This window comes from Anomalospiza imberbis, chromosome 25 (genome assembly GCF_031753505.1).
Source record: "Anomalospiza imberbis isolate Cuckoo-Finch-1a 21T00152 chromosome 25, ASM3175350v1, whole genome shotgun sequence".
Lineage (NCBI taxonomy): Eukaryota > Metazoa > Chordata > Aves > Passeriformes > Viduidae > Anomalospiza > Anomalospiza imberbis.
The window spans coordinates 3,377,948-3,403,223 of record NC_089705.1 but is presented as its reverse complement, the minus strand read 5'-3'; the positions used below and the strand labels follow the sequence as shown (position 1 = coordinate 3,403,223).

General features: G+C 53.4%; 2 protein-coding genes across 2 annotated transcripts in view; both read left to right on the top strand.

Annotated features, from left to right (window-relative positions):
* The window catches only part of CDCA8 (cell division cycle associated 8), a 438,802-nt gene that overhangs the window by 276,115 nt on the left and 137,411 nt on the right, over nucleotides 1-25,276 (top strand). The window lies entirely within an intron of this gene.
* ZC3H12A (zinc finger CCCH-type containing 12A) lies at nucleotides 10,563-19,708 on the top strand. The gene is made up of 6 exons (XM_068172589.1): nucleotides 10,563-10,691; nucleotides 10,798-11,241; nucleotides 14,211-14,350; nucleotides 14,863-15,097; nucleotides 16,062-16,168; nucleotides 16,273-19,708. The coding sequence occupies exons 2-6, from the start codon at nucleotides 10,841-10,843 to the stop codon at nucleotides 17,247-17,249; spliced, it is 1,860 nt and encodes a 619-aa protein (XP_068028690.1). The 5' UTR covers nucleotides 10,563-10,691; nucleotides 10,798-10,840; the 3' UTR covers nucleotides 17,250-19,708.

The window sequence follows — 25,276 nt, the reverse complement described above, 5'->3', positions numbered from 1 at the left end:
AAACAGTTTGGCTCTAATTGCGAAGGACACACTTCAGAGTTGGGAGCTGCGAGCCCAGCGAGATGGATGGGCGGGGTGGGATGTTCTCCACGCTGACACCGTGTCCCGGCACGGGGCGGGAGCAGTCTGGGCTGATTTACTTCAGATTTGAGCTGGGAGTAAATTGGAAGGCATGAATCATCTTGACGCAGACGCTGCGGAGATGGATTACCTGGTTTGGCAGCTTGCTCCTCTCTTTCCACAGCCATGCTTTTCTCCTTTCAGTGAAGTTTCATTTCCCGGACACAGAAGCTTCCTGCTCCATGCCCCGGGGAGCCCTGTGTCACTCCCCAGGTGCTCCCATGGCCAGGCTGGGCCAGTGGCTGCCAGATTCACCACTGGGTGATTCCTGCTGGTTGGAAGCTGGTGTCTCCCCTCCAGACCCGGGCTTAGGGCCCCCTCCTTCCATCTGGCACCTCCAGACTGTCAGCCACAAACAGCATTGGGCTGAAATAGTGCCACATTAGCTCTGTCTCCTGCAAAAGTGGGTGCAAAGTGCACGATCTCTTTCTGCCCAGGCTGCTACGGGTGTTCAGCACATCCTTCCCAACTTCTTCCCCCCAAGAACTGCATCTTCTTTTAAGACATGTAGCTGAGCAGCCACGTGCAAGGGCTGGATGGCTGCTGCCCCTCACCGGCAAGTGACTTTTGCCTTCTCCATCTCTGTGGAAACCAGAGCTGGAAGCACAGGGAATAATGCTGCTCCACATTTCATTTGCCAGGCAGACACACTCTCCCACTGTGATCTCTGGGGCTCCAGCAAAGGGCAACACACCAAAGAGAAATCTTGACTCACTTGTATGATGAGGCAGGACTCAGCCTTGCTCTGGTCCAGCAGGCCTAAATTCCCAGTTAAATATGGTCCTGACACCTTCTCACCTTAAAGAATTCAGCACTTCAACACCAAAAATTATGAGCTAAACAGGCAAATAAGCCCCAGCCCCGTTTTGCAGTGATTGCAGCAATCAGAGTCCAGCTCAGTCTGGTTCCCAGGGACTGTAAATCCTGAACTCTGCAGGCACAGCCCCGGCTGATGGTTGATAGCAAGTGATTAGCCTTAATTCCACTCTTCCTCTCTTTTAAGATGGTTCATCTGGAGCCCCCACGGTGTTCCTCTGATCACAGCCCTGTGCAGGAGCAGCACGGGGGACAGAGGCTGCCTCTGCTTCTGCTCAGACACTTCCAGCCTCCCCTTCCTGCCTTCCTTCTTGTCTCCAGCTTAACTCCTCCTGGAACTGATGTTTTCCTTGGTGGGAGGGGATTTGGAAGCAGAGGGAAACCTGGGGATGGAAGCAGCCCTCTCCTGAAGGGTCCTTAGAGCAGCCCTACACCAGGCACAAGCTGCTGCTCTGGGGCAGGTACATTTTGGGAGCCAGCTTCTCCTCCCACTCACAGCATCCAAGCCCTGACTTGGGACATCCCCAGCTCTCCCCAAAAGCTGGCATTGCCAGACTGTGCCACTCCCCAGTGTTTCCACCTGGCCTGTGGGGCTCTGGAGTTAACAAGCAGGTTGTCTGCAGTTATTTTTAAGAAGTGGTGGATTTTTGATCACAGCCTTGCTTCCACCCTCCTCTCCATCCCCTTCTCCAGCTTTCTTTGAACAAATCATTCCATTTGCAGAGTCCTGTTGTTTAATTTTGCCAGTTGCTGAGTCTCAACCTCCCGTTAATTGGTTTTGCCCGTCTTTGTGCATCCCGTTAAATGAGAAAATGCCACACATAAAATTTTAATTTTGAAAGCCGCCTTGTTTGTTTTATATTGAAATTACCCACGCCACGTCGGCCCACAGAAACAGACGCTTTCTCATTTCATTAAAAACTCTTTGTGATGATAAAAAGCAGCAGAAATGAGATAAAGAGTGGTGTTTCCTTAAAGGCACATGAAAGTGAGAGAGATAAATCCCATGTATTGTAGGGATCAAACCCAGCGCAAGGCTGCGAAGCGGCGATACCAAGGAGGGAAGGAGGCTGTGCCAGCAGCAGCGCAGCAATAGCTCCTCTCCCAGGATGCTGCAGGCTCTGCCTGGCCTGGCCTCTGTCACCTGCCAGTGCTTCTGCCCCGTCTGTCACCCACCAGTGCTTCTGTCCCCTCTGTCACCCATCACTGTTTGTCCCCAGGTATCTGCGGTGAGGCACGCAGGAGCCCCCCAGCTGTGTGTCCCCAGCCCAGTGTGTCCCCAACCCTGTGTGTCCCCAGCCCTGCTCATGGCTTTAATGGTGAAACCATCAAAGAAACAAGGGCAGAGGGGCCCTTTGCTGCCTGGCAGGTGGGTATGGGGAAGAGGGACCAGCTCCTTCCTCTCCAGCCTCGTGTTTCAGACCTGCTATGTGAGCACACACAGGGGATTTAAGCAGCTCCTCGTGACGGATCCTCAGAAGGACCAAAGCCCTTGATGCCTCAGGTTTTAGCTTTTTATGTTTTTCAAATTCTGTGCTGCTTTAGTGTGTAGGTCTGGGCTTCATATTAGGGGATGATGAGCTCTCCTCACAGAGTAGGGGGACAAAACAATTCCTTCTCTAGCTGGGGACCAAGGACAAATGATCCAAACCTCAGGACTTAATAACTTTAAGCTGTAATGTGACAATTAACCCCAATATGCAAATGGACCAGAACTTACAAAAAGTGTGAGACCCCGTGACCAGGTGTCCATTGACCATTTGGGTTCATCTTGGGTGTAGCCCTGGCTGGGCTCTTGTACTGCCCAAGGTGGATCCATTGAGGATTCCTTTTAATAAATCCCTACTTTATTCTTTAACTCCATCTAGTCTCTGTTCTAGGTCAGCCTTCACAAGGCATCACCCTCAGCAGCTTCAACCACTCTCCAACAGCTGCTGGTTGTGGCAAAGCAAACTTGTTGTCACCACTCTGCTGTCCCTTGCTCTGGGGCACTGAGCTCAAAGGGAGCTGAGGCCAGTGGAAGCTCCTGTGCACAGGGAGGTGTTTGCTGATCCCCTGGGTGCTCAGTGATCCCATATTTATTCTGCCCAATGGGATCTGTAAATCAGCACAAATGAAGAACAAACTTCCAGCTTCAGACTTGATTGCTTCACTTCCCTTTACATCAAAGTGAGTTTTTTCTACTTGATTTTCAATCTCCTTCCTCAGTTGCTGAATTGCTATTCAGCTTTGCACAATTTTCCTACCCACTGCCATTTTAAAGGTCATTTAATTATTATTACAGAGAACTACAAAAAGATAAGAGAATTGTTTAAATACCTTAAGCTACAGCAGGTTATTGGCATGGATTTTTTATAGTCATGTTAAATGGATCAGTATTTATTGCTCAGGAGTCTTTCACTGCACTGTAACCTGGTGATGCTCAGAGCAGTGAAGCAGCCTGGCAGCACTGCAATGGGAGGTGCTCAACTGCTCCCTTCAGGAAGAGTCAAAGATATTTCTTTGGAAATTCAGACCCCCTATCCCCACAGCATTCCTCTCTGGGCAGCTCTGCAGACCCTCCCGCAGGACTGTGGGGATCACAGCTGTGTGGGAGCAGCCTGAAGCGTGTGATAGCAGCAAAACCCAGAAAATGAGGCTGCTGGCGAGGCACGGCACCTCCTGAGGAGTCAGAACGGGTTGCTGGGTCACTGCTGTTCATGGTTCTTAGGGAGCTATTGCATGCACAGGTTTTTCCCTTAATTTCATCAGCACATTAATGTGTCTGTTAAAGTAAACTGAAATGGGAAGCAAAAGCCAGCCTCCCGTTTTCATGAAAACGTGTTTTCTACCAAAATGGGCAACTTTCCACCCTCACAGAAACACTGCATGGAGCAGGGAGGAAGAGAAAGAGGTGCTGCTCTTCCTGGTTTGCAAAGAGGCAGGATTGCAAACAGGGACAGGGGTGAGGCACACCAGATCCACCTCCTGCTCTGAGCAATCAGAATTTGCTGGTAGTTACTGTAGAGAGAATTTAAGATTATAAACCTAAGGACAAGTTTTCATTTCTGCACATCAGATTGGACAGACAAGCCCAACAAAGAACATGAGCTTATCAGGAGAATTGGAAAGTGGTATTAACCAGCCTTGGCTAATCATTAACCTGCTTTCTGCATCTCCTCATCCTTCTCATCCCAAATGCTCGTTCCACAAAGCTGAGACAATAAATCAGAACATTTAGAGTAAGCTGTAAAGGCTCGCTTAGGCCTCTAGGTGGAAGGCTGAGAAAGCAAATCTGATTCTTAGGAAAAGGGGTAGTTGTCCCAAAGAGGAAAACAAACGTGCAATCATTTCTTTGCCCCTTTCCTTGATGTCAGCTGTGAATCAGGTGTGTGGGCTTGGGAGGATGTTAAGACTGGCGAGGTCTTAACTGAAACCGTCTGACAAACAGACCTCAGATCCCACACACTGAATATTGTGTCTCTCGAGTCTTCGCTCCAGAAGCTCTTTTGCAATAAACGCATCACTCCTGCACACAGTTGTGCAAAAGTGGAAAGACAGGCTGGGGCCGGGCTGGGCTCTCCCGTTGTGGCACAACAGGGGGACCAGGATTTGGGCTGGGGGTGGCAGTGGCCCAAGCCTCCAGCCACAGCATCCTGAGTTCCGTGCAGTGCCAGGGGAGCTGCCGTGCCCCGGACACCACACAAACCCACAGCTCCCCAGCGGCAGGCAGCGCCCGGCTCTGCTCCAGCCCCACAGCAGCAGCACACGCCCCGCAGCGGGGAAATCCCCAGCCGAAGGGAGCGAAAGCACGGTCTTGCCTCACTCTGCCGGGCCGTTCCCATAGCAGTGCGAGCGGAGGGGAGGCCGGTGCTGTTCGCTCGGCTGCGTGGCGAGCGTTGCACAACTGCAGCGAGGGCTGCGAGCGCTCCGCTCCCGCACAGCTCAGCCCTCGCCCGCGCTCCGGCCCTGCCAGGCACTGGGAACGACCTCTCCCCTGCTTCGTGGGCAGGCTAACGCCTTCTCCAGGTGGAGCCTGAGCAGGTGGGAACCACCTCCTGGCCCCTGCCTGCCACCACGGTGACACCTCCTGAGTCACACCGCAGCGGCCGCTGGCGCTGACATCACGGGAGCGGCGAGCGGAGCTGCGGCTGTTTGTCTGTGTGCCCTGCTGACACACATCCGTCCCGTGGGACGCCCGCCGCTGCCCCGCATTGCGCAGGCTGGCGGGCAGCGGCACGGCTCCCATGACCACATGGTCCCCATGACCACACGGACCCCATGGCCACATGGACCCTGTAACCACACAGCCCCCATTACCACATGGACCCCATGACCACATGGACCCCATTACCACACAGCCCCCATTACCACATGGACCCCATGACCACATGGACCCCATTACCACATGGACCCCATGACCACATGGACCCCATTACCACATGGACCCCATTACCACATGGTCCCCATGACCACATGGACCCTGTAACCACACAGCCCCCATTAACACATGGTCCCCATGACCACACGGACCCCATAACCAGATGGACCCCATGACCACACAGCCCCCATTACCACATGGACCCCATTACCACACAGCCCCCATGACCACACGGACCCCATGACCACACGGACCCCATTACCACATGGACCCCATGACCACACGGGCCCCATGGCCACATGGACCCTGTAACCACACAGCCCCCATTACCACATGGACCCCATGACCACATGGACCCCATTACCACATGGACCCCATGACCACATGGTCCCCATGACCACACAGCCCCCATTACCACATGGACCCCATTACCACATGGACCCCATTACCACATGGACTCCATGACCACACGGACCCCATGACCACACGGACCCCATGGCCACATGGACCCTGTAACCACACAGCCCCCATTACCACATGGACCCCATTACCACATGGACCCCATTACCACACGGACCCCATGACCACATGGTCCCCATGACCACATGGACCCTGTAACCACACAGCCCCAATGACCACACAGCCCCCATGACCACATGGACCCTGTAACCACACAGTCCCCATGACCACATGGTCCCCATGACCACATGGACCCTGTAACCACACAGTCCCCATGACCACACGGCCCCATGACCACATGGACCCCATAACCACACAGCTCCCATGACCACATGGTCCCCATGACCACATGGACCCTGTAACCACACAGCCCCCATTACCACACAGCTCCCATGACCACACAGCCCAAATGACCACACGGCCCCCATGACCACATGGCCCCCATGACCACACAGCCCTCATGACCACATGGCCCCCATGACCACACAGCCCCGTGGCTGGGGTCCATGCTGACCCACAGAAGGAGGAAATTAATTTCCTGACAGGCAATGTGTGATGAGGGTCAGGACCTCCCTTTCCTAAGAAAAGCATTGGGGAAGCTCAGCCTGTCCCCCAGGAGACTGACCAGCCAGCTTTGCAGAGAAGGTGCCGAAGTTGTGCCGGAGTTAACCAGGAGTAACCCATTTCACCGGGTTTGGGACTTCAGAGGGGCTGCCATGTCCTTCCCTGAATTCCTGGGTGCCCCGAAGAGACACTGCTGCTCTGCTTTTCCATTCCTTAGAAAAACCACTTCCCAGAAGGATGTGACTTCTTAGGAGGTATTTGCTTAGCAATAGGCATAAATCTTCTGCTCTTCACATCGGTCTGGGTGAGATAAAATATTCTGTGACTGTCTATTTAAACATCTTATGTTAATACCATGAAGTGTTTGTTCAACTTTTATTATTCTTTTAGTTCTGAAGTAGCAAATGCTCCCAGGCATGTCAGAGTACAGCAAATCCAGAGCTGCAGATACTGCATCCAAACTAAACCAGGGCTGAGCCGGCAGGGATATTTCTGGATAAGGGGACCACTGACATTTTCTGGCAGAGAGGCTGCAGCTGTGAAGAGCTGAGCAAACCAGTAACTGCTGCTGTCACAGCCACTTGCGCAACTGCTCGGTTTTCCCCAGTTATTTGTTACTTGAATTTGTTGCTTCTCTCTGCTCTTGATCTAGCTGCTGGAAAGCCGAGGTTGCCTGGCAAGCCAGGAGTGCTGCCTCTGAACGGAGAGGGTGCTGCTGGAGTGTGGATGCTCTGGGTACTGCTGCTGGACACGATGCTGGGATAAGGTGATCACAAAGGGAAGGTATCACCAGATATCGAATCTCTGATGCAGCCTGGGCAGGGACAGTGGGACTGTTTCCCCCTGGCTTTGGCACAGGGCTGTTGAGGAACTGTTTTCAGCTGAAAGCCCAGGTGATGGTGAGGCTTCTGCTGCCTCTGTCACTTCAGCCCTCAACAATGACAGATTTATAGCCCAAAAGGCGCTCGAAGGACAGCGCTTCTCCTTGACAAAAGTGCAAGAGCAAAAGATTGTCAGGGTGTGCCCAATCCATCTGTCATTGAGGAGATAGGCTCATCCTATAACTTAATGCCATCAATCACTAAGACCAAAGGTAGAGATCAAGGCTGCTTACTCAGAGGAGTACCTAAGGCCGTGTCTAGTCAGGCACATGGTGACAGCCAAATAAATTTCCTTGGTATGGTCCCTGGAGAGCTTGCACTCTCTTCCAGAGCTTAGAAATATGCCTGCTCTGCAAGGAGCCCTCAGGCTACTCAGGGAGTAGTTACTCTGCAGAGTGCTTATGAGGATCTCCTTAAAGCCCATGGAATAAGTTCAAAATAGAATGTTTCAGAGAAAAATCCATCTACTTGTCTGCAGCATAGGAATCCCATACTCGTGGGTGAAGGCAGCACTGGGAGGACCACAAGCAGTGTGACAAGGACTGCAGGTATACAGGCTCCAAACGTGAGTTCTGCACATTCTTGATAAGCTTCTCCTCTAGTCCTCCCTTCCTACATTTTTCCTTTTTTCTGAGAAGAGCTGAGCTTTGTTTCTCCTCTGGAATCACTACAGCACACAGCACCGGGGTCTGAAGGCCACAAGCTCTTGCCCAACATACGAGTGGGAGTAATGTTCCCTCAGTGCCTCATGCCACTGGGCATGTGTCCAGACTGGGCTTTGCTCAGCTGGCAGGCTTTCACTCCAGCAGTGATGGTTCTGCCATCAGACACTTCTTCATCAAGGCCAGTCAGAGCAGCAGATCTCTCAAGTAGCATCTCCATGAACCTGAGTGCCTGCACTGTAAAAACAACCATAAAGGGATGTTGCTCAGCTCTGCTTCCAGCATTACTGCTCAGCTTTCCTCATGAGGCATGATGACCCTCTTCCAAGGAAAGGGCGTAAATCACCATTTGTTTTCCCTTTAATTCCGGAATGTGCTGGGTCCTCTGTAATAAATTATACTGCTCGATGTAAAAGAAAATCCAGAGGCAGCTCTGTGAGCCTCTTGAGTCCTTGAACTGCAGGTGATGGGAGAATTCAGTTCATCACCAGAAGCACGTGTGAGTGCAGTGAGATGAGCCATCAGGTCACTCCAGAGATGAGCAAGGCTTTGAGGACACCAAAGCTGTTGGAAACACACAGATCTCAAGGCAGCCAGTCCCAGCCCTGTCAGCTCCTCGAGAACCTGAGGAATGAGCTCAGCTTGGAGCAGGTGCCTTAGCAGGTACCTCATTGCTCAAGGTTTGTCTATACAGGAATCTTAAGAAAATTAAATTGAATTAACTTAGTCTAAAGTAGAACATTAAAATTCTGCATAAAATTCTCATTCAGAATTAAAGTGGCCTTAATTCAGTTTAATTTACCCCCAAATGCTGCTAAATAAGGCCATTTAAGTTGTCTTTAATTAACATAATGGTCCCACATTGGCTTTTATAAATGAGATTTAATTGGCCCTTTTTTTAGAAGTGAGTTAGCTGCCTTGAACTTCCATAGGGAAGCAGCCAGGTCCAGGGCCACTTTGCTGACAGGGCTCCTGGTTGTGGCTGGTTAGCAGGAGTTGCAAAGAGCTGGCATCACCTCCCAAGGAACTGGCACAAGGCCAGCTTCTTCCCCACCAGCAGATAATGGGAGCCTTGAATATCAACTATTTTGGCTGTGTTAAATGCATGAGGGGGAGATGAAAGGCTCTGCCAGAGGATGAGCTCTTCCTTTAAAACCTAGGACATGGGGGTGGTAATCCCTAGAAAAATGTGACATCAAGATTTTGAGGCCTTGTTCGTGAACAAGGAACCAGGCTGGAGGAAAGCTTACACTGAGTCAGCAGAGAATGGGCTAGAGGTAGAGGACAGGGAGGGACTGAGCCCATCCAGCTCCTGCTGTCATAGAGCACTTTGGGGTCCCTGGATGCTTTAGTTCCTTTTTGGCATGCCAGAATTCCCAGCTCAGCAGGATGAGATGCTACTGGCTGCTCTTAATGACCATCCTGAGAGCATCTGGCCTTTCCAGCGCCTGTCTTCCCCTCGGTCTCACAGGTTCCTCCTTGGAACAGCCCAGTGCTCTCTTGTGCTATGATGGGGACTTCCACCTCTTCTCTGTGGCCACGGATGTGTCACAGAGGGACAGAGGCTCAGCAGTGTCAGCTTGACAGCCTGTCCCACTGCAGAAAGGGCAAGATGCAGCTGCCCTGCTGTGGGCACGGCACTGCCCAGAAGAAGCAGAGTCTCTTGCCTGGAAGTGAAGAGCCTCAGTGCATCCACTATCCCAGCAAAGTTCTGTGAGTCTTCATAGCTTCAGAAGCTGTGGCCTCCACCATAGCCCTTGCAGGGAAAAAAAAAAAAAAAAAAAAAAAAAAAAAAGTCCTGTTCAGAGCAATTTGCAAATGTGAAAAAGAAAAAAAATAGTTAAGATAACCCCTGATGAGCTCTGAGGTGTGACCAGCATGCAACTCCCACTTTTTGGGTGGAGAAGCCAACAGCCTCTCTCTCTCCTGGCTTCTCTTTAACCAAATTAGAGCCATGCGGCTGCTGCCACTGCTTTGCATAAATCAGGAGATTCAGCTTTGTGCCTCTTCCTTGGGGCATGTCCTACGGGAAATACATCTGTGGCCATACTTTCTGGTGCAATAGACTTTAGCCTAGAAGCAAAAGCACACAAACAATGCTAAATTCATGCTGACTGGAGTAGATTCCAAGGGAAAGAAGTGTTGGGAAAGCACCTACTTAAGAACTGAGTAAGGATTATCTCTGATCTGAATCTCGCTGTGTGTGTGTTACTGTTGAGCACACAGTGCGGTTTCAGACACGGCCAGAGACAAGGAAAAATGATTGTTTCAGGGTAACCACAAGGAAGATGAATGCAAATGCATTCCTGTAACTGGGAGAGTTCCTCGCTTCTGAGTTGGGTACATGGCCTCGGGGAAGCAAATTTGCAACTACCTTCATTAAATTGTTTAGGCGTGATTAATCAGAAGTCAGAAATGTGAGGTTTTTGCACGTTTCACAACGTAGACTTTAACCCTTGCAGTCCCACACAGGTGCGGCTTAGCGCTTGGCAAGGGACAGGCACTGCTGGGTGACAGATGTTTCCTGCCAGCGCATATCTCCTCCGCACGCCGGGTTGATAAGCCACCACGGGCTGAATCACGGCCACCTGCATCGCCGGGATCCAGGCGGTGCAAGGCACACGTGTCCCGGAGCGCGGCCCTCGCGGAGACAGGAGCACAGGAGCACCGAGGGCCGGCCGGGGCGGGCCGGGCCGGGCACAGCCTGCGCTCCACCCCTCGCTCTGCCTTCCGCCCTGCGCGGCTCTCCGGTATAAATAGCTCGGCCGCCGCCCGCCTTACTGCGGCCCCATGGAGAGGCAGCGGCAGCCCGGCGGTGGCGGCGGCCCGGTGAGTGCGGGCGGCTCGGGGCCGGGGTTCGGCCGGGAGCGGGGCGGAGGCCGGGCTGTGCGGGGCCGCTGCTAACGCCGCTGCTAAGGCCGCTGTCGCCCCACAGGTCCCGGCGGCGAGCGGAGGCCGCGAGTCCCCCGCCGGGAGCCATGAGCGCGGGCAGCGTCGCCCCGGGCTGGCGTGAGGCGCTGCCGGCCGCGGCCCGGCCCGCAGCGGGGATGAGCGGCAGCGAGAGCCCCGAGGGGCTCGGGGACTGCCCTGAGCTGCAGCTGAAGGTGGATTTTTTCCGCAAGCTCGGCTACTCCTCGGAGGAGATCCGAGCCGTGCTGCAGAAGCTGGGCCTGGGCGCCGACACCAACACGGTGCTGGGGGAGCTGGTGAAGCACGGCCCGGCCGAGCGGGACGGCCCCGAGGCCCCACCGGAGCCCGGCGAGGCCCCGCTGGTCCCTCGGGGCGGCGCCGGCAACAAGTCCCCGGCGCCCGGCCCCGAGGAGACGGAGAGCGACAACCTGAAGCCCATCGTCATCGATGGCAGCAACGTGGCCATGAGGTGCGTCCGGGGTGGGCGCGGGGCTGTCGGCGTGTGAGCTCTGGCTGTGAGCTCTGCCAGGCGCGCAGGGCTCCGAGACGGAAAGCTGTGAGTGCCCCGCTCAAAGCAGCCGCTTCTGGGTGCTTGGAAGGGGGCTGGTAATATTTTCCAAGGTGCCTCTCCGACACACGAGGATGCGCATCACGGTTGCCCGTGCGGGCTTGCCTTGCCACTGCTCTGCCCGCCCGGAGCCGCCAGTGACGGGGCAATGGTGAGGGCAGCAGTGCTCGCTTTGAAACAGACACTTCCTCCTGTGCTCTAGCGCTGAGGGGATAACTGAAGAGACGTTGTCCTCTCAACTAGTGGCTTTGTGTAAGTTTCCGTAGCAGGAAGTTGCTCAATAAATAATGACAGGGTTAATTAGAGAAGGCTTTGTAATATGGGGCTCCATTGGAGACTTGTCTCTGAATTGTGCCTCCTGTATTTTGGTGAATTTCTGTGCAAGGTAGAGAATGATGAGATATCAGAGGTGTCACCAAGGCAGGGCTGTGGCTCATCCTCAACATTTCACATGTCCCAGTGTTGTTGGAGCAGGTCCTGTTGGCCACTGTGATCAGAGCCCCCAGGATCCATGAAGCATCCAGACTCTCAGGGCTGGATATTTATTGGTGTAATATCCCCAGTTTTCACCCTGGCTTTTGCTCCCACTTTGGTGAGGATTACTTGCCCTCACCCCAAACCCAGCAGTATGTGGTCCCCACCTCTGCATAGCAGAGGTTCTGGACTCTTGAAATTTAACACACCAGGTTCTGAAAGCTTTTTTCTATTGTAGCTCAGAAGCTGCCTCCTTTATTTATGTTTGTGTATGCAGATTTTATAAAAAATAACCCTGGGTGCGGGTGGAGTTGTCGCGTCGGTTGCAGTAGGTTTGTCCGAGGTGAAAGTGCTGTGTGGAGGTTTGTTTGCAGGTGTGGTTTTTGCCAAGCCCTGGCTGACAGTTCCGAGAACAGAACTGAGAAAGATGGGGCACAGGCGAGCCCCAGGGTAGATGAGGAATGGTGATGGCAGTGGAACAGGGCTGGGGAGTGAAAGCCATGCCTGGCACCCCTGAAGAGAGCCTGTTCCAGTTCCTACCCTCTCCACAGCTCTGGGAACACTATGGAAAATGGCCTGTTGTGAACCTGGGCTGATAAGTGACTCTGGCAGCAAAGTTTACCTTGGCTAAGTGCTTAGGCTTTAACAGCAGGATTGGCTGTGTTTGTTAATGAGGAGCCTCTTACTGGTGAAAGTTACCCCAAAATGCAGAGGGGAAATCGCAGCAGCTGTGAGTCAGGGCAGGCCAGAGCCCAGGGTCTGACATGAGAAGCAGTCTGGCTTTTTAAAGCAGTTCTCTAGAAGGGGAATTCCATTCTGAAACTTCCTGTATTGATGGTGTGATGTTCCCTGCTGATTCATTTGCAGTATGTACAGCGGCCTCCCTCAACAGCTCTTGACAAACTTATGCAAATCGCAGTGGAAATTAGCTTTTACTTCCTTCTAAGGGAATTTTTCCTTGGCTGCTGCCAAATCAGATCAGCCCAATTAGCTGCCTTCTGGAGGTTTGAGGTTGGTTGCAGAGACTCAAAAAATAACAACCAACAACCCAAAAAAAGACTAACAAAACATCCACCAAAAAGGATTTATTTTTCATATTTATCTCCAAAAAATTATAGTAACCTGTTCCTGGCTATTTATAGCTAAATCCCTCTGATATTGGAGAAAACCTTTAGAGCATCTTCTGATGGTGATTTTCAGCCTTCTGTAACTTAGGATTCTTATTGGAGGTATGTTAGGTGTCTCTTTAGGTGTTAGTTCTGTTGCCAAGTGTTTAGTTCTTCTAGAATAAGTACTTTTGTGCAGCACTTCAACTTCCTTTGTAGTTTCAAAGAAGGGGCGAGGCTGGGAGGGGAACTGAAACTTCTCTGTAGTGGTGCTGCAACAGTGCCACTGCAGGAATGGCTCTGCTGAGGGGCTGGCGAGGGGTCGTGGGGGCTGAAATGCCATTCAGGTGCAGAAGGAAGGAGTAAGATTTGGGGCAGGTAGTGACCAGGTGAGGAAAACCTTCCTGAATTCTGAGAGCAGTTCTCCTTTTGGTGTAGTGCATGTTCCCAGAATGCTGTCACAGAACACGGGCAGTTGGATCCCCACAGTGACATATCAGGCTGGAATAGAAGTCTTGAAAGCTTGCCAAAACCACTACCAGTAGAAGAGCTGATTGCACTGTAAATAGTAGTGCTTGTAAAACAGGAGGGGTAGTTTCCTCCTAGAAGTTCTGGAAACTTATTGATATGACCTAATGAATAATTAGGAAGCTTTTTGCATCAGTATGTGGCTTCTGACAAGGTTGTCAAACTTTGTTCTCCAACTGCCATGAGTTGTTCTCTCATCCAGCGCCGATGACAGGAGATGATGCCATTTTCTGCAAATAGTGCATTTGTAGATGAGGTTTTGAGCCATCATTGAATGAATCATCTTTCCTTGAGATGGGAGTGCATATAAAATACCTTGTTTTCCCGAAGTGATCAGAACAAGTTTGCAAGCAAACACCCAGTTGAGGGTACAGTGCACCCTGGCAGGAAATAGCCACTGGCATTAGCTGTCAGAGTAGCACAAAGGGGTTTTGGATCACATTGTGCTCTGGGCTAAAAATAACCATCAGAAGTGCAGAGCTGAACTGTTTCAGAGCAGCTGCAACAGTTCCAGCTGCTATCTCCCTTCCAGTGAGTATTTGGGTGTTTACTGGTATCCTGAGGTGCTGAAATGAACGGGGACACTGGGCAGGTCTGAGTGAGGGTGTTGTTACACAAGACAAGCATCTGTGTTTGCTCCCTGTGCTCCTCAACACTTCACTGAAGCTTGTCCTAGTTGCCAGCTCCCTTTGCTCTGTGCATTGCCTGACTAATGTGTACTGAATCATGAAGGGATTAAAATCTTAATTTTCTCCTTTGCAGCCATGGGAATAAAGAAGTGTTCTCCTGCCGAGGTATTCTTCTGGCTGTCCAGTGGTTTTGGGACAGGGGACACAAGGATATTACAGTCTTTGTGCCATCATGGAGGAAGGAGCAGCCCCGACCAGATGTACTCATAACAGGTATGAAAATGTGCAAACCAAAAGTAGCTTTTCAGGCTGACTGCTCTGTCAATTACTGAGCTTGCAGAGTTCTGGCTAAGTCAGTAATTAACTTCAGAGTGGAAAGTCTGAGTAGTAGGAGCTGCATTGAGCTGAACTGACCAGGGAGTATTAGTCATTAACTTCAGCCTTAAGCCAGCTTTTGCCTGAGTCAGTTGGAATAATTCAGAAAACAAGGAATGTAATACTGCTCTACTTCTTAACTTCTTGTCTTTTATTTCTTGAACTTTTTCCTCTTGCAGGGACACGCTTTCTATTTAACTGAAGCATGTTTAGCCAGAATTATTCAAATTGAGGGGAGCTTGCTGTGAACTTGCAGAGAGCTGAGATTTGACTAACTCAGAACAGCGACGAGCAGGGTTGAATACAGTCTGGGTTGCGGAGAGACAGAATGAACGATCTTATTTATTTATAATGCTACTTCAGCTGCGTGAAGGGCTGTGCAGGTGTGCTCACGGCTGTGTTTGCCCTAGACCAGTACATCCTGCGTGACCTGGAGAAGAAAAAGATCCTGGTGTTCACGCCGTCGCGGCGGGTGGGCGGCAAGCGCGTGGTGTGCTACGATGACCGCTTCATCGTGAAGCTGGCCCACGAGTCCAACGGCATCGTCGTGTCCAACGACACCTACCGCGACCTGCAGAACGAGCGGCCCGAGTGGAAGAAATTCATTGAGGAGCGCCTGCTGATGTACTCCTTCGTTAATGACAAGTATGGTTCATGCCTTTTTGGCTTTTAGCTTTTGGTTCGTACCTTTTTGGCTTTTAGCTTTTGGTTCATGCCTTTTTGGCTTTTAGCTTTTGTTTTTTTCAGGTCTTGTACAGCATTGGTGCATAACTCTAAACTCCATATAGTGTTAGTAAGCTCTCTTCACGTTGTGTCAGACAATACAATCCTTCTGGGCCTGAGAATCAAGGACATCCTCTGCCTCAGGCCCTGAAAAGTACAAACAAAATTGAACTGGGGGGAGGGGAGTAAACTGGGGAATATGACTTCATTACCTGAAGGTGTAATTGGACAATTAACCCCTGATGTGCAAATAGACCAAACTTAGATCTGTCTGAAAAGCTCATAATCATGGTCCATCTTGGGTGTAGACTGTGCGAGGCTTGTGCACTGCCCAAAGTGTACCTGTTGAAGGCCTTTAATAAATACCCACTTTATTCTAACTCTGTATAGCCTCTGTTAGAGGTAGCCACTCCATGGCATTGTGGTCACATCTTCCTGGGCTTTTAAGAAGGATCTGTGTGAACACACTGGCTTGTACTAATGAAGCAAGAGCAAGTGATGCATGAGAAAAGCAAAATTCTAGCGAAAAAATAATGAAAAGCTGTAGGATACAAAGCCAGAAGAAGTTGGTGGCATCTCAGTAGCTGCTCCTAATTTGGAGCTAGGAGCTCCAAGGAGAGCTTCAGGGTGCAATTTCCTCACAGGACAATTGTTAGCAGCGGGTGCTAATTCTGGTTGACAACCAAGCATTGAACCTCTTCTGTGCCTGAAGGGAAGCATTTTGTACCGGTGTGGACTGGGTGGCAGGAGGATTATCTCTGCAGGAAATGGGAGAGCTTTGTAGGGCTCAGATAGCTTTTGATCTTCAATGAAATAGGAGGCTTTGAGAAGAAACCCAGCCTCAACTCAAAAAAGTGAACTGCTTCTGAGATTTGTTTTTCTTTAGGTTTATGCCTCCAGATGATCCTTTAGGGCGTCATGGCCCCAGCCTGGATAACTTCCTCAGAAAGAAACCTGTAGTTCCAGAACACAAGAAACAGCAGTGCCCTTATGGTAAGACCTGCCTTCTTAATGTGAAGAACAAGGTGTCTGTGCAAGTGTCACTCATAATGTAGTCAAATCCAGCTGGTCATCTCATGCTCTGGCTTTCCTTACAGGGAAAAAATGCACTTATGGAATTAAGTGTAAGTTCTACCATCCTGAAAGGATCAACCAGCCCCAGCGCTCGTTAGCTGATGAACTCCGTGCCAACGCCAGGCTGTCTCCAACCAGAAGTACCAGTGCCAAGGAGGAGAAGAAGGGGAAGCGGGGTTCCCAGGCAGAGCTCTTGTGCTCTGTGCCCACAGAGAGTGACAAAAGCTCTTTACAGAAGGTCTCTGCAGAGAGGAAGAGCTTGGCCCACAAAGCCAAGCCGAGTGACATTGTGCTTCAGGCCAAAGGCTGTGTGTCAGGCAGCGTCTCCCCTGACAGGTACCAGCAGCCTCCCATGGACTCTCTGTCTTACATCTCTCAGGAGCATCTCGACTCAGGCATCGGGTCTCTGGAGAACCAGCTGTCTGACATGTGGCCTCACAGGTGTACCAGTCACTGTGACCATTCCCATGTGGAGCAGGTGCCCATCTGCACCTGTGGTAGGCAGAGACCTGTCTACCCACATTCCCCCAGCTTAGAGCAGAACGGTCTGGTCTCTTACAACCACGGCTCCCATAAATCTTCCTCCTCTGGTGCTAGCTTCTTGCAGTACAGCCCTGAGCTGTCTCGCTCAGGAGCACCCCACTCTTTCTCAGGCTATGGGGTAGCTGTGCACGCAGGTGCTGCGGGGCAGTACAGCCTGCCCGGTGAGTTCAGTGCTGCCCTGCCGCACTCGCGGGAGTTCTGGTCTGAGCCGTACCCGCTGCTGCCGGTGAGATCCCCCGGTGTGCACAGGGCCCCGGGGCCGGCCTACGGGGACTCGGGGCCCTGGGCTGCTGAGGAGCAGTTTGCTGAGGAGCGGGCCAGCGTGCACGTCAAGCTGTGCAACATCTTCCACCCACACCTGGTGGATGCCGTGATGAGCCGCTTCCCCCGGCTGCTGGACCCCCAGAGGCTGGCAGCAGAGATCCTCACCTACAAGGCCCAGAATCCAGATGTGTGAGGCAGATGCCAAGGGCAGGCAGGTATGGGGAGAGTTGAGGGGCTGGGTTTGCCTCTGCAGCAGCCACAGATGCCTTCTGAGTGCTCCTTCTTATTCCTTTGGAAGTACTGGGCTCCTGCTGGAGGCTGTGTGCCAGCTGTGGTGTGCTCACAGCAAATTCTGCTCCAGCTATGACCACGTGCCTGTGGGAGAGGTGAGAACCCCCCCAGCGTCCCACCTTCCCCAGGGGCTAAGCAGGAAGGGAGGCTGCAGCTCTAGAGCAGGACTGTTCCTTTGGGGTTCATGGGAGTCTGGCACACCCTGAACTGCAGTTGTCCATAACTGGATGCGAGAGAAGTGGGTGCTGCCTTTGCAATTTCTTAAGGCTAGTTTCTGAGGACCCAAATGCCTTATCAATGCTGTTGTTAGGTCCTGACTACACCTCTTTACTGAATCCCACCATTCAGATCTGTGGCAAATGTTGGGTTATTAATGTAATCTGAAGCTGGATTTATCTGACTGGTTTTACTGGTGCACTTCTTCAATGTTTTCCACACTCTTCCCACCTCAGCTGATCTTCCTAATTGTGCCCCATGCACCACAAGTGCTTAGTGAGCTCTCAGCTCCCAGGAGCACGGTCCTTGCTCAGGAGGAGCAGCCAGACACTGCTCCAGAGCTGTGTGTGGGTTGTGTGTTGGGTATGTGCTGACATTTGCCGTGTCAGAGCAGGTGGGTGAGCTGAGCATGCTGTGAGTGCTGCTCTGGAACTGTCCTTGTCCCAGGCTGGCTCTCTACAGCACTGACAAGGATTTATTAGGTGCCTTTTGCCTTCAAACAGCAATAGAACAGCTGCAGTCACATCTGGACTGCTGCCAGGGGTCTTCCCGAGGAGTCTTGAGTATTTTGTGTTATAAAGCTGTTGCTTCCTCTTCTTCCTCACCAATATTCCCCTTTCCCCTTTGGCTATGCCCAACTAGGGCAGCATCGAGAATCGTAGAGTAAGACGTATTTGGCAAGACTGTTCCTGTTTCATTTCCTCTTACTCAGTAAGATGTTTTCTATTGTAGGTACTGTAAGAGATTTTAAATATGCAAAACCATTTGCTGTAGTAATTGGTTCTGGTCCTGGAATTTTGCAGTGCAAGGGATGCAGAAATGTTCCTGGCACTTGCAGGCCAGAAGCAGTTGATTTGTTGATACACATTGTATCTGTGTGTGTTATTGTTTTCTAAATACAATACGCCCTTCTGTGGTTAAACCAAGGTTATTGAGTGGCAAATTAGGAAGGGGAGAGTGGAAGGCAGCTGGTCCTGAAACCCTCCTGGGAGCAGTGTTGTCTGTTCCTGCTCTTCCCTCTGCTGTCCAAGGAATGACCTGCCCAGACTGGCACCATGTGCCATGAGACCACAGGGACACAGGAACCTGTATACCTGGTTAATAATGATACATTACAAATTAGTAATGTTTCATGTTAGTAAGCAAAATGCTTCTTAATTTTAAGTAACCCGATACTTTGCATATTTGTAAATTACAGAAGAAAATGGTTTTTAATGTTACTGTTCAGCACCTTGCTGCTTGCAGTTTTAATCAATGCTGTTGTCACCTCAGCCATATGTTACTTGGCAAGGTGGGTTTGGGTTTCTGGTGGAATACTGGTATCTGCTGCCTCTCTTGCAATGAGATTAACATTTTGTACTCCCCAGCTGACACTTGCTGAACTTTCTGTATCACTATGCAGTATAGTCATGTACTGAATAGCCATGTGACATCCCTGGCAAAGAACTGTTATAGAAATAAAAACCGCTGAGTTTACGTATTTAGTCTCTGGTGGCTTTGTGGAGGAACATTCAACATTTTGGTTGGCTTTCCAAGGGAAAAGTGAGAGAAATTATCCTTCCTCCCTGGGGTTCCTCTGACAGGCTTTGATCTCTGTGTGCAGTCTGAGGGCTGGTTATTGACAGGCTGTTAATCGATGCAGTGAGACCAAAACATCCATGTGCTGTGACAGATAAGGGCATGTGCAGTGTCTGCTGTTGATTTGGCTTTCCTGCCCAGGGCAGGCACTGGCAGGGCAGGTGGAATGAGCAGCAGCACTGCCTCTCACTCAGCACCAGTGTGGGTGTCTCGGGTGCTAAAGCAGCATTTATTGCCTTTTAAAGCAGCAGAATTGCCACACTCCTGGCAATTTTGGAATAATCATGGACTGTGTTTGGCTTTAAGGGGCAATTCCACAGTACAGCCTGGAAATAAATACATATTTTATCCAGTTTACAGTACATCTGTGTCAGATGTTGAGTGTGGAATATATGTGAATGGTAACATATCCAGGTTTTGCTCTGAAGATTTGTTATGGACTGGAAGTGCAGCAGGAATATCAGTGCTCACCTTGTGGTGTAAGGATCTTCCCCCTCCCACCTGCTCCACTGCAGCACAGCATGTTCTTATCTCACTGGTTAAATAACTTTATGCTCTGTGTTGAAACTTGTGCTCTTCATTTACCACAGGGCAGTGACTCTCTAGTTAATCAGAAACCTGGGAGGCAGGTGCTCCCAGAGCCCAGCTGCCTTTCAAAACAAACCTGCAACTCTCAGTCTGAAGTCTTTATTGACTGTGGGAGAGGAAGCCTCTGAGGCTGTCACTGCAGTGACAGAGCTCATGTGGCTCTGTGTGTGTGGGGTGGGGGGGATGGAGAGGTGTGTCAGGGATCTGAGCACACCTTTAACCAGGTGAGGAGTTTGCTGCTGTCCTTAATGGGATCTGTAATTGAAAAATGCTGCAGGATCCTGTAAAAGACAATGGGTAATTCTAGTTTTACAGGATGTGTAAAGGGGTAAATGTTTGTTTTTGCATCTCAAAGCTGCACTGAGAGACAATTAAAGGAATCAGTGCAGAGGTTCATTATCACAGCCAGGAGAGGAAGAGCTGGAGCTGACTTGGGTTGTGATGTTTCTATTGCAGTGCCAGTCCTGGGGGCACACGGAGTAGTGTGGGAGGGTCAGGCCCGAGCACAGATCTCATTGAAGGTACTCCCCCAAACTGCTTGTGTGTGCTGCTGGGGCAGCCAGCAAGCCCAGCCACAATCCCACTGCTGTGCTCTGAGCTTTCTCCTTCATTCACACAAAGTTCTGTGTCCCCATTTCCCAAGCTCACTGTGGTGCCAGAGATTTGGGAAACGGGAATGCTGATTGGAACTGTTGCTGCTGCACATTTTTTCCCCTACATGTTCTTCAGTGCCAGGAGTGGTGGGGCTGCCTGCCTTGGACACTTTGGCAACCCTGCTGAGGCTGTTAAGATGGGGGTTTTGGAGTCCATCCTCTGGCTTAGCACTTCCTGGGGCTTGGGAGTAGAGCCTGCTCTGGCTGCTGGGTGTTTGCTTTGTGTTCCTGGGTGAGCCAAACTGGGTCAGATCTGTGTCAGCTCTCTGGGCTGTTGGAGGGAAGGAGGTCACACATGGGCCTGTTGAAGGTTTCCTGTGCTCAGGGGCTTCCCAGCCCTCATCCTGTCAGCTGTGTGCCGCTGAAGCCTTGTGCTGAGCTTCAGGAGAGGCTGGTTGCTCCAAGCAGACCAGTCTGCTCTCCAGGACTTGCTCATCCCTCTGCTGCCCTTGCTCCCTGAACTTCCATTTGAACTCAGCTGGTTCCTCCCATTGGGGGTTTCCAGGATGTGGCTAGCTCAGTCCCAATATTTTAAAGCATTTTCAGAGGCAGGAATGGGAAAGGGGATGGGGTGTGTGCAGTGATGGGAGCAGATTCAGCATCCACCCAGTGCTGAGGCTGCTGGGCTGGTGCTCTCCCCATAGAGAGGAGTGGATATACTGAGCATGGCAGCAGCTGTGCACCCTGTACCCCAAACTGCTGCTGCAGCACAGCCTCCCTGTGAGACAGGACTGCAAGAAGCAGTAACTGCAGTCAGTGTTGCATGCAAGAGGAGGGAAATGTGCTGGGGAGGAGCTGGGTGCTGCCCCAGGGCAGTGGGGGGAAGCTGGGCTGGGCTGGGGTGGTGCTACCAGTGCAGGTGCTGTCAGCACTTGCCCTCCAGCCACATGCTTTTCAGCTCTCACATGCTTTCCTAAGGGCCCTGAATACCCCAGGGCCCCCCAAGGCCAGGGGCTGCCCCTGGAAGCCAAAGCCCTGACTGGGGCAGCAGCAGCCTGCTCAGCCTTCCTGCCAAAGCCACCGAGGGCCCTGGCCAGGACTGGGGAGCAGTGTTGCACAAGTGTGTTGGAGTAAATGCAGCCTCAGGTTAAGCAATAGGTCAGGAGGCTTTGGCTGGCGTGGTGGCTGGGGAAAAGTTTCCGTGGCCTGTGTGGTGGCTCCTGCCTTGCAGTGGGGACGGGCTGCTCCAGAGCTGGTGGCTGTAGCTAATGCTGCTGGCTGCCACCCTCCTCCTCCTGCACCCTGGCCCCCGTGGGCTGGCTGGGGATTTCCAGCCCAAGGATTGCCACGGAGAGGTGAATGGTGGCTACAGCAGGAGCAGGACCTGGTCACATCACTGTCTGCTGCTCCCGTGGTCCCAGCATGGAGGGTGCTGTGAGCCCTGCAGGAGTGGGGGGCAGCTTGGGGCCCCCATGGCAGTGCCAGCTCGTTTGCAGGACATGTTTCCTTTGGTATTTCTGAGCAGCACAGTGCTGTCCCGTGGCCGGGTGGCTGCAGGGTGAGTCAGGCCACCGCTATTGGTGTTGCATCAGTTTCCTGCATGTGGGAGCTGCACGGGCACGTTGGGAGGACAGATCCCTGCCACTCCTGCAGCTGCTGGAGCCCGGCCCCAGCCCCTGCTGCGGGTCCCTGCTGGTCCCTGCTCTGCTTCAGCCAGAGCTCATCCTGTCCCCCTCCCCAAAGAGCCTGCAGGGCACTGGTGCAGCTGTCCCAGCTCTGCTGGGGAAAGACCAGACAGACACAAGCGATGGAGAGGCTGCTTGTATTGAACAGTGGGAGCAGGGCAGGCTGCAGCCCCACCGTGCTGGGCCAGGCCCGGGCACCAGGCAGCCCCTCAGCCCTGCAGGCTCCCAGGCCTGGCTGTTCTGGCCAGCGAGGGGCCCTCAGCCATGCCTGGAGAGCCGGTTGCCCTTGACCACTGTCTCAGGCCCAGGGTTGTGACATGTGCAGGAACAGCTGCAGAGGATGGATCTGGCCGATCAGGAAGTCAGTGGGTGAGTTTTGCAATCCCTCACCCAGTGCACGGTGACTGAAGCTGGGGCTGACCAGACCCTTGTTCCTGGAACTCCCAACAAGCAGCAGAGCAGGAGGATGCTCCTCAGTGGCCTTCACTAGGCAGTCAGCCCGGGGTCAGCCCTGGGCAGGGAGAACTGTGATGTGTCCTGGGGCAGACCCAGGGCCAGTGGCTTGTCCTGACCTGCCTCCAGCTGGGTCCTGCTCCTGGGGAATGGCTGCAGCTCTGCTGGATGGGGCCAGGCCCAGCCAGCACCAAGAGATGGAGGCACATGCAGGATACGGCTGGGACTGCACCAGCCTGGCCCGCATCCTGCAGGGCCTGGGCAGGGAGGAATGTGTGGATCCTGCCTGGTTTGCTGAGGCCCTGCTCACACCTTCACTTACATTTTCTGCCTGTCAGGCTGGATGGAGCCACGTGGTTGCTGAGGTGCCTCCATCCACTGGCGTCCTGGAAAAGAGCAAAGGAGAGAGAGGGGACAACACCAGTGGGAGCACCCAGCTAAGCTCCTGATGGGAACAGAACTGAGAGCCTTTCCCAGCACCTACCTCCCCGGGCCACCCAGTGCCATCCAGTGCCCAGGTGGGAGCTGGTGGATTACCCACACTGCCCATTAGCAGAGGTCAGCACATTGCCCTGTCCCCAGCTATGGAGGCAGGTCCCCCCTCCCCAGCCAATGGCTCCTTGTGCCCCTCTACAATTCCCAGCCCCTACCTTCTGGGCTCTCTCCCTCACTCCCACTGGCACTTTGGTCCTCTGCTTCCCCTAGCAGCTCGGGGCTGTCACCACTGTTCCACCGCCACGGCAGCTCCTGCAGCTGGGACAGAATGTGATGGTCTGGAGTATCCGAGGGGGCTCTGGGGGCTGGCACCCCCTGGGCACTCACCCGTTGGCGCAGGCTTTGCTGTTCCCGCAGCAGCTCCAGGAACCGGCTGCTCCACAGGAGCTTCTCAGCCCCCAGCTCGGTGCAGAGGAAGCGGACATCGGCCTCCAGCGCCTCCAGCCTCCCCAGCACGGCCTCGCTGCGCCACTGCCCTGGCACCACAGCTCAGCTCCTGCCAACCGCCATGGCACCGGCCAGCCCCAGGGACACCCCCGGGCCACGGACCCACCTGTCTGTCCAGGCTCCCATGCAGAATCTGAGTGCACATCCTCCTCCTCCTCCTCGCTCCCCTCTAGTCTAAGCTGCAGGGCTGTGCCGAGCTGGAAGCCAACACGGACAGTGGGGGCTCGCAGGTCCATGGGCAGCCGAGCCCAACGGCCCCTGGCACCAGCCCTGTGTGGGGAGCCCCCCTGGTGCCACCCAGCAGGCCGTGTCACCGGGCTCAGCTGTCCCGGGGCTTGCCCAGTGCTCGGTGTCTCCCAGCGGGGGAGTTACCTCCTCGGTGACCTGGAAGGCGCCGTCCCAGCAGCTCTTGTAGCACATCAGCAGCACCTGGGGGCGAGGAGGGCTCACACCTGCCCTGTGCAGTGCAGAGCCTGGAGCGGGGTCCCTGCGTCCCCAGGGCTCTCGGTGGGCACCTGGAGCCAAGCAGCCCCAGCACGAGGGTCCCGCTCCTGCACCGAGTGTTGCGGTGAGGTGCTCCCCTACTTCCAGCTGCAACAACCGCCAGTCCCCTTCAGCAGCGGTGCAGCGACTGCACCCTGCCTCCAACCCCACTGCAACAACCGCCAGCCCCCCTCAGCAGCGGTGCAGCGATTGCACCCTGCCTCCAACCCCACTGCAACAACCGCCAGCCCCCGCAGCAGCGGTGCAGCGATTGCACCCTGCCTCCAACCCCACTGCAACAACCGCCAGCCCCCTCAGCAGCGGTGCAGCGACTGCACCCTGCCTCCAACCCCACTGCAACAACCGCCAGCCCCCTCAGCAGCGGTGCAGCGACTGCACCCTGCCTCCAACCCCACTGCAACAACCGCCAGCCCCCTCAGCAGCGGTGCAGCGACTGCACCCTGCCTCTAACCCCACTGCAACAACCGCCAGCCCCCTCAGCAGCGGTGCAGCGATTGCACCCAGCAGCGCCCCGCGTTTGGAGCCGGCAGAGGTGCGGGGAGGTCGCTGGGGAAGGGCTGTGCGGTACCGACCCACGCCAGGCTCCAGAGCCCCCGCAGCCCCCGCAGCGCCGTCCCGCAGAGCGACAGGAGCCGGCGGCACCCGGCGCGCAGCAGCCGCCGCCAGCAGGGCTCGGCCGGGGCGCGCTGCCGGCCCATGGCACCTGCGGAGCGGGACACGCCGCTGAGCGCGCCGGGGCTGCCCTCGCCCCCGCTCTGGAGCTGCCGTGCCGAGGGTCAGGGTCTGTCCCGGCTCGCCGTGAGCCAGCGAGAGGGGACCGGACCCGCAGACCCCCGCCGCCCCCTCCCCGCCGCCCCCTTACCCAGCCGTGCACCGGGCGCGGCCCCTCCTGCCCCTCGGCGACCAGATGAACTCCTGCCTAATCCTCTTGGTGACAGGCTGTGCAGGGATTAGCGTTTCCCTAACGCTCCACCTTTGGGGTCCATAAGGACAGTGGCTGCTCTTTTATGCTTTCCTTTGCTCAGGATTCATCTTTCACAAGCAAAGGACTCGGGAAGTATTTCTAACCACTATTTTTAGCTTTAATTAGCATTCAGGTAAAGCCTGTGCAGCGCCCTCTGACCCCTGTGGCCAGGCACTGGCCATCCTGGGGGTCTTTAGTCACTCAGGTTCTTTAGTAAGTAAATCAGAAGCGTTCAGAAGTCAAATTGAAGTTTTAGGCACAACCGCTGGAGTCAGGACCCCGTAAGGAGCAGCTGATCCTTTGACTGAATCAAGTGTGTGCCATTTCTCTTTCTGCCCCATCAATGTGCCCCCCTCAGGCTACAGAACAGGCTGTCCCCTCCTTCGGTGACAAACACAGCCAGAGG